Source organism: Triplophysa rosa, linkage group LG11, assembly GCF_024868665.1.
Source record: "Triplophysa rosa linkage group LG11, Trosa_1v2, whole genome shotgun sequence".
NCBI classification, from domain to species: Eukaryota; Metazoa; Chordata; class Actinopteri; order Cypriniformes; family Nemacheilidae; genus Triplophysa; species Triplophysa rosa.
The window spans coordinates 13,970,336-13,986,901 of NC_079900.1; the positions used below are offsets into that span (position 1 = coordinate 13,970,336).

The window sequence follows — 16,566 nt, forward strand, 5'->3', positions numbered from 1 at the left end:
TTAGTGCTTAAAGCATCAATGATCTCTCTAATAATAAATGCACGTATTGTGATTTTCTCAGCCCACGTTACTAATTTTGTAAGTGATTAACATGAATTTGATGATTAAGCCCAACAGCAGCGCGAAAGTAATTGCATTAGAGTTTGAATGGATGTCCAAACTAACCGCATTCTCAAGCGAGCGTCATGGGAGCGCGAGCCCCGCCTGCAGCAGGATTAGCGCGCGCTAAACCTCGCATCCGCGCGCACGTCAGGTAGCGCAGCAACACCGTCCGCGGCTCAGACAGCACGGACAAGGAGACATTCAAACGTTTTCTTTCTTCCGCGGTCTGCGTGACTGACAGCGACTAGTCAAATTTCGAGACTTTTAAGTTTCTGTGAACGGACAAGAGAACGGAGTGCGTTTTGTAATTGAGCGTCCGGGGTCGCGATTTACAGGATGATGCCCATGTCAGAGAGTGACGGAGCTCGTGCCGCTTTACACTTTCAGCAAGTGGTATAGAGTTAATAACCTGAAGACAAGCGTAGTGGACATGGACTGAATGAAGAATGCCGCACGTTTGGGAGTTCATTCTCATTCTCAACATTAATGTCATCTTTCTAGAAGGTAAGTTGGGTTTATAGGAGAATCTCTTAATAGTTACGAGAATGACGTGACAACTGTTTTACGTTTATTAGTGCAGTATTTTATTTTTTAACGCAGGATTTTAAGATGCCTGATGATGCATTTACGTACAAATGTAAATATTTCATATTGACAAGTGATTCTCTATTACAAATTTACATTGCAATGCTTGATGTTTACTGTTTAGCCTAAATGTTTACTGCTCATTTAAAAATAGATTTTTTTTGTGAAACGTTTTCTCACCCATATTTTTAGAGCGTTTTTGTGTGGACATTTTTGCATTTGGCATCCTGATCGTTTTGCTGCAAAAAAAAAACACACTGTATGTCCTTGGTGTAACGTTCACAATGTGGAAATATGTTAAAAATATTTTTATTGCTGGCATATATCATACATTAAATAAACAGAGTATAAAGGATAAAACGAGTTTTCAAAGAAAAAAATGAGTTTGGAAGATTGTTAGTGAGTCATGTCTTGAAGCTCAAAGTGAGGCTCATCTCCAGTCGTTCTTTTGCATTTGCTATTGAAGTACCCACAGTGGTTTGGCAGTCATGAGTTTGACGTCATCTTCTCTTCAGGGGTTGAACATCTCCCAAACACAAACACAAGTTAGATCTTCAAAGAGTGGGATCTGTGCTTGAAGGTCCAATATATTTGAAATGCAAGTGGCTTGTCGTAGAGACACAAAGTTTGATTTGAGCTAAATCTAATACTTTGAGGATGCCTGTGCCACCTGGTCAAATTCATGCGGTTTATTTCCAGCCAATACTGTCTCAATGACTCACGCATGTCAAAAATGCAGAATGAGAGATGAATATTTAGAAGTGTATGGGGTCACCGCTGCTGTACAAGCGTGTCCTTGCTTTATGCAAACGGTTTTTATGCAATCCTTGCTATGGTCAGTTCGATTTAACACTTAGAGTATGTATTTTAGAGGATATATGGTTAGCTGGGGCTCACTTGAGTGTGTGAATTTCAGTCGTTCCACCTGCACATGTAACAAGTCCGTGCAATCCAAGTCCATCTTTCATACGCTCCAGATGCCGACCCTGATTTCCGAACAGCACCTTCCAATGAGTGGCTCAAGCAAAATGCTCCAGCTTCTCATATTCTAGATACAGATATCGATAAATTGGTGTGGAAGCAAATTGCGGCCGAATGATCATCTGCCCCGTTCCTGACGGGCACATCAAAGTGAGCTGGTGTTAGGGTGAGGGTAGGGCTGTGGTGCGGTGTATTAAAGAGCGGCCCTGGGTGCTTGACTTGGCAGTGGATATGATGCAAGCTGCAGCCTGGAGCCAGAGGGAGAGAGGTGAGGTGAATAGTGATGTGAGATAACAGAGTGAATTCAAAATGCTGGAGTCTGCTGCCTCTGTGACCTACTTTCCCTCTCCGCTGATAGGGCCTAGAGCTAAGCATCCAGGATGCTTCTGTTGTCATGTCACAAATTTGTTTTTCGGCCAATTAAGCCGTACGCTAGGCAAATATTAATCTATACCACGTTTACATATATCTACGTCTTAGTCGAATTTGTTGGCTCAGGTATAAATAATTCCCACAAAACGCTGGGATTTTTGAGAGGCCTTCAAATGTGGGAAGAAACGGCTTTGTCGTCACATTTGACTGCAAAAACTTCTCTCCGTGGGGAGCTGAGGTCTATTACAGGTGTGACTGTATTTTCAAAGAGCCGTGGGTGAGTGATGTGTGAATCTTCTCTTTTCTCGCAGCACAGCCGGTGTCATCAAAGCTTCACGATGGTTGGTGGGCATACAAAGATGTTGTCCAAGGGAGCTTTATACCAGGTAAGCCTTTTAAAAAACTAAAGAAAAGACGAGACTATGCAGAATGCATCCTGTCAAGAGCCATGCCGTTCATCACACTAAAGCTTGCAAGCTATGCACGAAATCTACTTTATTCACAGAGGCTTTGCGTGTTGTCATATACCTTTATCACACCAGTTTTCAGTGCAGATGAATATTTAATTCTACTTGACTCGCACACGTATAATATATATATATATATACTGTATATATGGATTGTAAAGGGTTTGTTTTTAAACAAGACAACGTAAAAAGATATTTAACAGCATTTTACCCTCAAGTTGTCCCAAATCTGTATACATTTTTTTGTTCTGATGAACACAGAGAAAGATATTTGGAAGAATCTTTCTTTGTGTTCATCAGAACAAAGAAATGTAGACAGATTTGGAACCTGTAAATGAAGACAGAATTGTAATTTTTAGGTGAACTGTTCCTTTAAATGTGAAGTTTGTGCTTGTATTTAGATATTCAGATCACATTAATTTTACCTTAAAGCTTGATGATTTAGTCGTATTCTCTCATTAGTCATACCTTATTTATAGTTGTCTCTACACATTAAGGTGGGATGGAAGGAAGTATTTTACAGTTGAAAAAATTACACACCTCGACTTTAAGCACCTCATTGGGTTTAAGAGTAAATAAATTTCATGTAATCTATATTTACAGCAGGTCTTAGCTGATTCATGCATACAACTGCAGCAGAGGCACTTTATGAGTTTTATTTGAAGTAATTCATCGTCTAGTCAATGTAATGTATAAGGCTAATAAATGTATGTAGGCATCAAAAGAGCTCTTTGAACACAAGTGATAACTTTAATGGTGTTTTCCTCTTCTGCATGCTTAAAAGCTTTTAATAAAAAAAATCTACAGCAGACAGAGCTGTACAATCAGAGATGATTCCCGAGGAATACTTCAAAACAGGCAAGCTTGTACAAGGACACAGCCTATAGCATCAATCATAACCGCACCGGATATCAAGTAAGCCCTATAGCAACTCATACATATATGTATTGCACCGAAATTTACCTCTTTAGAAAATGTTCTGCGAGAGAGAAAAGCTCACTGGGTTAATATTGCATAAATGTCCTTGAGACTACCAGGGAAAGAAAGAAAATGAGAAAGCTTTCAAGAAGCAAACGTCATGTCTGGATTATCTTAAGGGGTCATATGATACGGCTAAAACAAATAGTATCATTTGTTTTAGATGTAATGAAATGTGTATACACGATTTAAGGTTCAAAAACGCTGTATTTTCCACATACCGTGCATGTTTGTATCTCCTCTTTGCCCGCCTCTCTAAAACGCACAGATTTTTTACAAAGCTCATCGCTCTGAAAAGCGAGGTGTGCTATGATTGGCCAGTTAACCAGTGTGTAGTGATTGGTCGAATACTGCAAGCGTGTGATGGAAATGTAACTCCTCTTACCATATTTGGAGCATCAGGTTCCAAAGCAATTGTACTGACAGGTACGCCCACATTACTTGCATAAACATTTGGCGGTCTTAGTCAACGAATATCATGAACTGACGTAGATTTGTGGGGGTGTGGTTACACGAGGCGTTTCAGGCAGGTCTGGGTGAGCAATCGCTTTTAGATAGAATGCATCTTTTGTTCCCACACTTTAATTTTTGCAATTTTACGTGTCTAATACATGCATGGGCAACTTGTAACACACCAAGGACACGGAAAAACACGTATTCGCGCCATATGACCCCTTTAAAACATTCCTCATATGTGAAGCATTCATTTCCTTGTCCAATGGTTTGAGAAAACTGAAGGCATTTTGGTAGTATCGTTTTAACTTAAGCGTTCGCCTCAAGTGCTTGTGACACTTGGTTCAGTCGGCGAAGAACAGTTATTGTGTATGATGTATGTGATCATGTATATTGCTTCACATTTGTTTGTTAAATAGATCTTTCTCTAAACTTTTGGCCATTGTTCAGTGTAGCAGTGTCGAACTGATTGTGATATGTCAAAAGAAAGATGAATGTTTTGATAGCAACACCACAGTGTTTACACTTTCATCTCAGACAATTAAAGGGCACGGTTTAATTTCAAAGTCAGGATTAAAATAACTTCAGTGAGGTATGATGTTACATATTCATAAACCGCCTTTTTAAAGTGTACATATTAATGAATGAATAACTGTCCTGTTTTAGAGCTGATTATGAGTTAAGAGCTGAGATTGCTATGTGACATGTTCTACTTTTTGTTGGTCTGATGCTTTTTGCTGTTTAAACTGCAGGCAATCCATTGGTGTGCTATCCGAGGCTATGGAACAGCGCAAGTTTATTTTAAATTAAAGGATTATTAGTATTTTTGCTTTTGAGATCTTGACCAATGGCCTTGAGTTGCCGGCGTAATTGTGGTATTAATCTTAGTACCCTAATGCGCAAGTACTTTGTAATGGGCAAGATCCATTATGTCAGTGTTTCCCAAACTTTTTACAGTTATGTACCTCCTCAAACAATAAACATCCTTCTATGTACCTCCTCCCTCCAGACTCACAGACATAAACTACAGTCACACAAAATATATTACATTAAGATTCATATTGTATATTATACTGTAATGATAGTTCACCCAAAAATAAAAATTCTGTCATCGTTTACAAACCCTCTTGTCATTTCAAACCTTTATGACTTTCTTTCTTCTGCAGAACATAAAAGAAGATATTTTGAAGAAAGCTGATAACCAAACAGCACTGGCCTTCATTCACTTCTATTGTATGGACACAAAACCAATGCAAGTGAATGGGTGCCAGTTAACAACATTCTTCAAAATATCTTCTTTTGTGTTCTGCGGAAGAAAGAAAGTCATAAAGAAATGACAAGAGGGTGAGTAAATGATGACAGAATTTTTTTCCACTACTTTCATCACGGAAATCGTTTTTTCGCAGTCAATCCAGTTGCTTGTAACCGAATGCTCGACCACAAAAGATGTATCGATTGTCTAATTCAAATCATTTTATACTGACGTTGTGATGTTTGTACACTAGAGGGTTAAATGGTTTTAATGTTAATTTAGTCTTTAATTAAAAATGTTTGCCTATATTCATCTTCACCTTGATGTCCCCCCGTTTGGCAACCACTAAATTATGTTTGGGGGGTTTCAGTTAATAGCGTTTGCTTTGGAAAGCTCATTGCTTGCTTTTAATTCATTAACATTTTTGAAAGATAAACAATAATTAACTGTTTGGCTAACGTTTCTGGTGTTTGCGCTCATGTTCTACTATTACGAAGAGCTCAGAAGCAATTCACCATTATTAAATGTATATTTTCAACAAACTCCCATTAACACTTTTTCCAAGAAACTCTGAAGAGAGCAAACATCACCTAATCTCTTTCTTCCCATTTCAACAATTAAATGTGCCAATAAATTCTCTTATGTTCAAACAAAGACGTGCAATATGTAAAAAGCAAACTTTAAATAACTTTTAAATTTCTAGCATTTGAATTTATGCACTCCTGCTGTAATTATGCAACTTTTAATATGATGCAACATCAGCGCTTAGTGTTGCATTGTGTTGTAATGTGACTATTCAGTATTTGTCCCTTGTCATACCCCAAAACCACTTTGAGAGAGTTTTCATTATTGTATTGAACCCAAAGCCAAATCAGGCACAGATCCCTGAGGATGAGGGTGCCATCTGTCTAGCACTCATCAATTGCTACAGCAAAATCACTGTATCACTCCAAACACAACCAACGGCTAGTGGTCAGACCTTAACAATGGATTGAGAGTTTTAGCTGTGCGAATTCACAACTAATATATAAAGAAACCATTACAGTAATGCACACAGTATGACAGACACTATTTCTCAAAATACAAGAAGAACTGTTTGCTTTAATCTATCACAATGATTTGCAAATAGACTGTTATTAAATGATGGGGCAATAAAAAGTATACTGTGTGTGAGCACAGTAAAGTGCTGCATCTCATTTCACATGTGAGGAGGGTGTTTACATAAAGCCATCGCAGCAAAACTGTTTTATTCTAACGGACAGAGAGAAAATGTGGATAATGGCCACAAAACTCAATTGTGACACTTCTTGGCACACAAAATAAACTTCACTACACACCTCGGAGAGACAAATGAGATAATAAAACTGTTTGAAACAGCCTGCTTTCCATTTCCCTTCTAAGATTATAACTTTATGTCTTAAAGACTATGATGCCTTGTTTTTTGGCATCATATAGAATGAATAAAATCTTGGCCCAGCTGGGAGTCTAAGCTTCTACTCAAATAAGCACATTTTTATATCGCTTTTAGCTCACAGTTTTATTAGAAGCTTCCTACTCCGTCTGTCCTTGACATTTAAGGAAGCACAGAAAGAGGAATTTCAACGGGGAAAAATTCAAACGGATTCCACGTAATGAGCTCAGTGGCTGTCAGGATGTCAGACAAAAGCAGGATTACACTTTAGTTAGATCACAGTTATGGAAACAATCATTTATTTGGGTCACTGTACAAAGCGATGCTGAAAATACAGGGATACTGGGCTTTGATGCATTCCAATGAAAAGAGCTTGTGTTTTATTTCAACACATCCTATAATCTTTGTATTTAATGCATTTTCTCATCCTAATTGAATTCTTCAACATATTTAGTTCATATTTCCTAGGCCAGTTTCACTGGAAACATCCAACAGAGCTGGTCAGCAAATCAGGTCAGCGATCTGCTGGATTAATCTGTTGATAATCTCATCCTATGGGGACAAAAGGTGATGCTGTTTGCAATGAAACAGTCTAGTTGCCGATGGTTTATGGGCAGGCTCACAAGCACAGCACCCTGTTCTCTCACACAGGCACACGTTTCTCGCATCTCACAATAGATGGGTCCTGCTAATGGAAGGGATTCCCATGGTGTCGGCCTGATGCTTCCTTGGGTCTTATTGCATTCTGTGGTTCAATGCACCAAACATCTCTTTCCCATGAGGGAAAAGAGTTGCTTAGTTGCTTTTAGAAGAGCGAAATATCTCAGAGAATAAATTAATCATATAAGGTCAAGCCTGTCCTTTGGGTATGTTGCTGACTAATTTCGTCTGTGTGGGTTTTATTTCTTTTTTTTTGTTTGGTAAACTGAAGCGCATTAACATAGTTCTTTGATTTGGATGCAAGACGTGCACGATATCGACCTCATTTGAAATGAGAATCAGCACAGTGAGTAGTGAAATTGATTGCTAGACTAAAGATTGAATATCACCCACTCTACAGAAACCCACAACCCAAATAAACACCGTGGACGAGACTCACAGACTAAATTTGGGATGAGCAATTTGAGATAATCCCAAACATATCTGCCGCCAATCACATCGTGACCCGTTACAAAACAGAAAAGCGAGCAGCCTAAAGCTATTGAATCAACAATGTTTTTCTTGCTTTAAACCCTGAAATTTAATTCTCACATCTTCAGGACTCTGTTTTTATGTTTATATTTTATCAGTGCCGTCTTTCTGGGGACTGGTTAACACTGCGTGGAACCTTTGCGCTATTGGAAAGAGACAGTCGCCTATAAATATCGAAACCAGTCGAATGATATTTGACCCCTTCCTCGGCCCACTCCGGCTCAACGCCGGGCCACGAAAGGTAAGTAATGGCAATGATAAAGCCCTTTATCATACTCATGGCTTAGAATAGCTATAACACCATGACACCGTCGTCTACAATATCTGTAACGTATTTTAAACTGCTAGAAGACGGACAGCTCTACAAGGAGTAGATTTCATCATTATTTGCTTTGGTCCAGTCCCATAATTCACGGGGATTTTGACACGTTTGGTTTATAAACCACAAACTTAGATTAGCTGCCATGGCCAGTCCATTTATCAAATGTAATCACCCACTGTATTCACTTCGGTTGCTGTTATTTGACAGCCAGTTGTTTAGTTTGTTAAAGTGCACAGCTGAATGTTAATGTAGTGGCTTTATACTCCGGCCAACGAACCAGATCCTCAATTATATTTGCAAGGAATAGCAGTAAAGCTTTCCAAATTAAGTCTTTGAAGATGTGTCGGCCTGATGGCTAATGCTCTAAACTGTTAGTTTGTTACAGCGGTGTGGTAATGAGATCACAAATACTCACTGGCATGGAAAATTGCCACACCTGTAATCTGTCAGCATATTAGTGTGACCAAACTCATTTACCTGCCATTAATACAATACAAGATTGACACGGATGCGGCGTTCGATTATTGATTATAAGTGAAATGTAAAAGATATAGATCCACTGAGAGCAAACGGTGGGATTTAGTTCAGAAAGCAGGAGGGAAAGAGTTAATTCCTCATTTAACATCCTGTTTTATGATTAATGCTGCTGTGCATCTGCTGGGGGAGATTAGGCTGACACACCATCTGTGTTGACAGGGAATGTCAGTGAAGGATTCTCCAGGGAAGCTACGAGAGGTTGCGGTTATAGGGGATATACCGTAGTCCATCTTCACTCAATAATACATTAGTATCCCAGACAGGAGCCCAAATAAAAGTTGCCGATATTCTCGTGAGATGTTTCTGGTCCTATTTCAAGAGACCTAATTACATTTATGTATGCTTTGCTCCTTGGAGCTTGTTGTGGCTGTGTTTTTCCGTTTTTTCCTGGAGAAAATTCCATTGGAGACCTAAATGTTCTCTGTGAATTTGAGGGAGTTTGATTGGTTAGCTGCATTAGTTACCGGGCGGGCGGTGGGGTGGGCTGTTATATAAAGGGTATTTATGCATGGAAACTCTAAGGCTGTAATGGAAACGTTGATGGTCTTTTCTAGATGGACAAACGTTGTTACCTGCCAGGCATTCATTAATTCTTAAGTTATTGAGTGAAAATATTGGATTGTTTCTCTTTTTTATCTCGATCGTCTGTCTTGGATAGTCGAGATTAATGCTGAAAAATAATGAGTGTCATTCATAATAGCATGATGTAGTTTAGTCCCGCTTAACTTTCCATTTTACATTGAATTATATCGGGCCACAGACCAAAGTGAATGTAATTACCACTCGCTACGAATTTATCGAGATGAAAGAGTTGGGATAAATTTATTGCTTATCCTCGTGTTCCTGAGGGATCAGCACTTCTTAAACTCTCCCAAGATCACAAATGAGCCATCCATATTTGCAAATTTGAAATCCTCCTCATTAGAATACACTTGTGAATACGCTTACAGCTCTTTAGAAAGGTGTTCCTGTTCACTAGTGTGCCATAATAAGATGCATTTTGTTCTTTATTAGTTATCACAACTTTTAAATTGCCTTAATGCATCTGTTCACATGTACTATTTTTGCAGCCTATACTGTTTGCTGCATAGTTTCTACCTTAGCAATTTCACCCGCCAGCCATGTTTACCTTGAAATGCCCCTCGGTCTTTCCGAACTAATCCGTTTACTACATTCATGGTTTTTTCGGAGAATTCCTCACGCTGCAGGCACAATGTCCAGCAGTGCAGATAATGCCTTTTAGCCTAACCAGGTGAAATCGGCTTTATCTTGCAGACAGGTGACGTATTGTATATACAAGGTGAGTCTGAGGCACTCGGAACAGCATTTTATCAAAAAAGGTCAGAGATGAGAATGGCAGGAAAATTGAATCCACAAAATATAACCCAAATGCTTTTACAGGTCAGCGGAACCATGTATAACACGGGTCGACACGTGTCCCTGCGCCCAGACAAGTCGCACCTGGTGAACATCTCCGGTGGGCCGCTGAGCTACAGCTACAGGCTGGAGGAAATCCGGCTTCATTTTGGCAGCGAGGACAGCCGGGGCTCAGAGCACCTGCTCAACGGCCAGGCCTTCCCTGGAGAGGTGAGCTAACAAAGAGCCTGGAAATACATCACTGCTGTGGGATTAAATTAAACCTGGCTTTCAAAAGTCCAGATAGTGTGATAAACCTTTAAAGGCATTGGCACTGAAGGTAATGAAGTTAGCAGAAATGAAGTTAGTCCCTTTCATCACAGATTTTTCGAACAAGACGCAAAAGATCTACTTTCCTCGGTCGACTTTCCAATAACAGGAAGGTGAAATAGAGTTACAAGACCGCAGTGACATTTCATTTGAACATAGTGGTCTCAGAAAAATCTTTCAAAGCCGTGTCATTTGCTCCATCTTTCACTAGAGTGATACATCCGAGCAGTAATTTCTCTGAAAAATTGAGCATTAATGAAATGATTTTTTTTTCTGGATTTAGAAGAAAGGTCAGTATTATAAAAGTACAGTACTAAAGTGGGGGTTGCACTGGCAACCGTGCAATTGAAACCGTAAAGAAATTGAACAACAAGCTTAACTGTACCGCAATAGCTGGGGAGCGTATTTATACAGTATTTGCTTTTAATGCCCCCTGAGGTTAAATTAAACTAAATATGAGGTGTAGCTAAATGGAAATATGCAAAATGGAAGTATGCAAAAGTGCGCAGAAAAACAAAAACAAGAAGTTACCACAATTTTATCTGTAATTAATATTTAGTCGCCTTGGAATTATAAGGTCCTATATGAAGAGTTCAGATGCAAAATCCTCCAAAAGCCACCTCCGTCAAAAATGCGATTCTGATGTTGAGTGAATGCTCTCCGCACATAGTATACATTACTCAGTTAATTTTGCTTCAAAACTTGCTAAATACCACACTCTGCCCAGTCTGAAAAATCTGGTATTGCTGAAAGTAAATATAGGTGCTTGATAATAAACACTCATTTAAACGAAAAGTCGCCTGACGGATTTAAAGGGTTTTGCATCTTAACTCCTTATATGTATTCTGGGCAGTTTTGAAACATTGAGCTTCAAATGTTCTGCATTCCATTTGTCTTTGCAAATAAAACCTTTTTGCTTTCTAAAAAAAATCCAAAAATGTGCACAACGTTAAGAAAAAACATCACATGATGTTAATAAATTGTCATAGAATAAGAATGTCAAAAAATGTCAGATAGAACCTTATAATTCCAAGGCGACGATTTGTTGATCCTCTTTTGTGGTAATATTTTGTATGTAATATTTGTGTTGAATAAAAAACAAAGATGTCAGTCTTCTGAAGTTGGAAATCACTTTTGTCAATTACTGTATGTTCCAGTTTGCATAGTCGAGAAATGAAACACTTTCTATTGAGAATGAGATCAGCATGGACCCCATGCATCACACAGGCAGGTGGTTTTTAAAGCTTTGTTGGAGACTACTTCAGTGGTTTGTGACCCAAAAATGGGTCAATGTTTTGATAGGGATGAGTACAGCAGGGAAATGCAATGATTAATGCAAACAATAAAATGCAGATAACCATAAAATCGTGCACATCGCAATAAAGAGAACAAAATAGGCTTATTAACTTTTTAAAAGGAAAGAGAAACATTTTAAGGGTCAGAGTCTGGACATTCAAGCATAATGATATTTGGCGCAAATTCATCTATCATGGGTGTGGAAGCAATAGCCAAATTAGGCAGATGGCAACATAGAGCTGTGTGACCTCATCCAATAATAATATACAGGTCCATCTGCAACAAGGTCAAACAAAGAATAGTGTTTTGTGCAATGAATTATTGGCTGGCATTTCATTTTGTGTGTTAAACAATATTGGTACATGCTGGGTCACGACATCTGGGTCCTAAGGCAAAAACCAGCCAATAGAGAACCTACTTAGTTACTTCAAAAGGAAATACAAACTTTCCAACAAGAGCCTTTTTTATATGCTCAAGATTAATCCTCAGGTTATACAAGCAACACATATCCAATAACTGACTAAACTTAAGAGTTACATGCTGCCACTCGAGCGGGTATACGGTCCGGTGTGATCCACACCTCACCTCTGATTTCACTGCCGTCAGCAGCCTCACTTCATTTTCCTAATCCAAATGAGGTTATATGGGCAGCAGCTTTCCAACAACTTCATTTTGAAGCAGACAGGCAAGCTCATTATAACTGATGACTGTAGCATATTTTCTAATGAGCTCCAATGCAATTCTGAGCAACTGAAAATTAAGCGGCAGCTTTGCTGGCTACCATCTTGCTGATTCCATTGAGCTGCACTGAAATAACGATAAAACACGGTGGAGGAGCATAAAGGACCTTCGTAATGTTTCCCATTAACAAATCATTAACAATTTATACGCAAAACAAAGCAAAATATTTATATAGAGTGATGTACTGAAACTCGTTACTGTGTCACGTAAGATTACAAGCTGACACTAAAAAATTAATTTATGAATGCAGATATATACAGTTTAACCAGTAAAGCCGTAATATTATGGCTCCATATGCAAATTTTCCCTGCAGGTGTTATCTAAAGTGTTTTCTTCTGTTTACAGGTGCAGCTCATCCATTACAATCAGGACTTGTATTTAAATTACAGTGATGCTGCCAGGGGCCCTAATGGAATTGCGGTTGTTTCTATTTTCATGAAGGTTAGTAGGTTCAGCTCCTTTGAATACTAAAAAGATGTTTTTTATTGATGGTCATGATATAATGCTTATAAGTCCAGTAGTTCATGTACATTCACAAAGGCCTATATATGATATTGTAGCTGTGTTTCAAAAACCTCAAAATTCATTGTTTTTGAGGAAATGGAAAAACACTGTACTTTTAAATCATTAAATACTGCGTTGTCAAAGTTGAAAAGCACTTTTTATTGGTTAGATACAGTATTTGAAAAATCCAGTGACAAACATAAAGGGTGACTGATAATAATGATTTATGGCAAAAATAAAAATCACGAAATATGGAATTAACCGGAATTAACAATAAAAAATGTTTTATTTACAATATACGTACATTAAATATTAAAAATGCAGTTAGTAATAATTGATTATTAATTAATAGATCAGATTATTATATCAATAAATTATCCATAGTGTTTGCATTCATAGCATTTGTGAACATTCCATTGATGCACAATATTGCTTCCATGCAACAAACATTTCCTCGTAACATTTTTCTGTTATTATTAGTCATTGCTAATAAACAAATCATATTTTTGATATGTGTGAAATGCTTCTCTGAAGGCAGTTGTTCAGAACAAAAACGCCTTCTACACAGTGCATAATGCTAGGAATTGATTTTTAAAAGTAACATGACCACAAAAAAGCTTTTTATTGATTTACTCAAAGTATGAAAATGAAAAATGACACCGAGGCGACATTAAAATGCATTAGACGGTTAATAAAAGCTATTATGAAATGTTACCAAGCAATTTTGTATTCTGCATTTATGCAATTAAATATTAGTCAAGTCGTTGAGTTACCACCCAAATACAAATTAAAACATTATTGATCATGTCTGAAAAGAACTTTGAGTTGTCTGGGTCATTGTAGAATTTATTTTAGACCATCAGTTCACATTTTGTCTTTTCCATCTAAACTGAAGTGAAAATGGGGGCGATTGTCCAGCATTTAACTTAATCTCACACTGTGACATCATACGACTAGCAAATCTCTGTGGGTATCGCCTCCCTGATGGTGTAAATCGTGCCTTCTGTGTAAATTGGGGCAGAAGTGCCAGGGTTGAGATGAAAGGATGCAGTGTTGCTTTCACACAATGATCAGTGATGCGTAGGAATCGAAAGAACTAATGAAGCCACTTGGATGAAAGGCATACGTGTTCAATAATGGGAAAAACACGGGCAGATGCACCAGAATGAATTCTACAAGACAATTATTGTGTATACTGGAGATACTGTTATCTCATAATGAAAGGTCTCAGCGGTAGCTTATGCCATTTGTGATTAATGTATTGAACAAAGCCATGATTTATTAAAGGGATAGTTCACCCCTGGTGAAAAATCTGCCGTTATTTACTCCTTTTGTCGTAACAAGCTCTTATGTTATTGTTTTTTTCTGTGGAATACAAAAGACTTTTCACACTCAAGTTTATAGTATGTCAAGCGCAAAAGGACAAAAAAAACAAAAAACAATTAAAGTGGTCTGCAAGCGGTTGGTTGATATATTCCATGTCTTCTGAAACCATTTCTGTGAAACCAGTGTGGCATCAGATTTAAAAAAAATGTGTTGTTATTTTTCAAGGGTGATAAATAAGCAGATCTGGTTTGTGTGCAGTGCTTTTTTAATTTGCCATTACTTTCAGATTTCTGAGCCTACTAATTCATTTCTAAACCGAATGCTGAGCCGAGAGACCGTTACAAGGATTACATATAAACGTAAGTGTCCACTAATAATAATGTTTTTTAACGCTATGGCCTGGGGAAGTTTAAATGTATTCTCTTACAAAGAGAATACTTTTAATAACACCGAAAGAAATGTTATTGAAAAAGATAGCAGAGGCGGATGTGAGTCTGCAAAAATGGCGTTTATGGCAATCTTGTGATATATTGTGATATTTTATCCTCTCTGCATCTAATAATACTGAAGTGATCCTGTTCTATCCTATCGTGTAGGAATATATCTAGGTGTCTTGAAATCCTTTTGGTATTTTATTATAATGCGTGTAAAACCTCTCAGCCTAGATCTCAGTTATTTTATATCTTTTCAGATGACGCTTACTTACTGATGGGGCTTGATATTGAAGAGCTGTATCCAGAAACCTCTCGGTTTATCACATATGAGGGGTCCATAACTATTCCACCGTGCCTTGAGACAGCCACCTGGATCTTAATGAATAGGCCAATATACATCTCACAGATAGAAGTAACAGTACATTGGTCAAATATTACCATAACATGAAGAGTTTAGCACTTAACACTTAATCTCTTTACTGTCATCAGATGCAATCTCTTCGACTTCTCAGTCAAAACCAGCCGTCTCAAATCTTCCTGAGTATGGGTGACAACATGCGACCACCGCAGCCGCTCCACCAGCGCTGCATCCGCACCAACATCAACTTCAGTCAGAGAAGAGACTGTCCCAACAATCGTGTGATGAGGCCGCAGTACAGAGGTCTGTCTCACCAACACACTGCACATAAATAGCGTGCACAAGATGTATCGTAAGCAAATTTTTGCAATAATGCATGCTCAATCTACAATGATCAATAAAACTGAGCTCTCATTATTGAACTGCTTTATTATAACCATTGCTCTTGAAACCAGATTTAGCAGTTATCTGACAGCGCCTTCTCTGCTTCTCTTTTCAGTGAACGAATGGCTTCTGAAATAACGGTTTGACATTGATTAGTTACTTTGGGATTTCCGGCAGCAGCTGCAGAATACAACGGATGGACAGAAGGCGTTTGGACAAATACTGCAAGATGAATCTATCAATAAAACAAAGGAAAAGAGGATTCTTCAATATAAAAGAAACTACTTTTATACTTGTTTATATGTTTATAATAGTATCCTATATATCAACCAGAGATAGTGAAAGCACTTGCTCATTTATCTTTTTTGACTGGAGTTCTATCAGCCAGGATATTGTTCACATGGACAAATAAAAGTGTACTTTTTCAGCACGCTGCTGAGGTGTACAGTCCACCCTGACTGTTTGCATCCACAACGCAGGTGCAATCGGTGTGTGTTGCTGTCAATGGAAACCTTTGCTTTCTGCACAAGGATATAAACTTTTATATCAGGCAAACAAGGGGATTTCAAGCCTACACCTTGGACTATTTTGAGCATGTTGCCTTCCATCCGTGTTTGCAGTGATAAATAATTTGAGTGATATCTGGCCAATAAAGTGGTCATGGTGAACATTTCTCTTTACTCATAAAAGCTGTGGAATGGGGTTTTGTAAAATGGCAAAGTTAATACAACTGAATTGTCACATGGTCACATGGTTAAGTTTGATGAATAATGTTGAATGTCATTAAAATGTTGGAGAAACCTACACTTTCTATGGGTGTTTTTGCAGGTGCTTCTGTGAAATGACTTGTCATAAAATGCGACATGTTTGGATTTAGAAATATAACTGTCAAACGGATGTAGATTTATCTTTTAAAAAGCATATTCAAAATCATTGTTTCCTTATTGGCGTGTTTGACTGCATGTGGCGCTGCGCAGATCAATCCGTATGACGTCAAAGTACCGCGACATCGATTCGAAAGCATTATCTCGCGGTACTTTGTTGTACGCTGGTTGGTCTGCGCAGCGTCACGTGGGGTATGGAAGTATTTCAATGCCATTAGTCTTTGAAGCAAAAAGCATGTTGAATTACCACTAATCAAAAATAAAGCTGTTGCATTACCAGTGCTTGCATTTTTAGAGTCTGC

The 16,566-nt window shown here is 38.2% G+C and overlaps 1 protein-coding gene across 1 annotated transcript; it reads left to right on the forward strand.

Annotated features, from left to right (window-relative positions):
* Positions 1 to 239: 239 nt before the first annotated feature.
* Positions 240 to 16,184, forward strand: ca10b (carbonic anhydrase Xb). The gene is made up of 9 exons (XM_057347164.1): positions 240 to 606; positions 2,352 to 2,426; positions 7,891 to 8,033; positions 10,053 to 10,238; positions 12,720 to 12,815; positions 14,491 to 14,563; positions 14,896 to 15,050; positions 15,128 to 15,299; positions 15,496 to 16,184. Exons 1-9 carry the CDS (start codon positions 549 to 551, stop codon positions 15,516 to 15,518), a joined length of 981 nt encoding a protein of 326 aa, XP_057203147.1. The 5' UTR covers positions 240 to 548; the 3' UTR covers positions 15,519 to 16,184.
* The last annotated feature ends 382 nt before the right edge of the window (positions 16,185 to 16,566 follow it).

What these genes read in the sequence shown, in the direction of transcription:
- ca10b (XM_057347164.1), top strand. Translation starts at nt 549, where the DNA reads ATGCCGCACGTTTGGGAGTTCATTCTCATTCTCAACATTAATGTCATC. An exon ending in TACAAGGATTACATATAAAC is followed by an intron (nt 14,564 to 14,895) that starts GTAAGTGTCCAC and finishes ATATCTTTTCAG; the next exon opens with ATGACGCTTACTTACTGATG. An exon ending in TATACATCTCACAGATAGAA is followed by an intron (nt 15,051 to 15,127) that starts GTAACAGTACAT and finishes TACTGTCATCAG; the next exon opens with ATGCAATCTCTTCGACTTCT.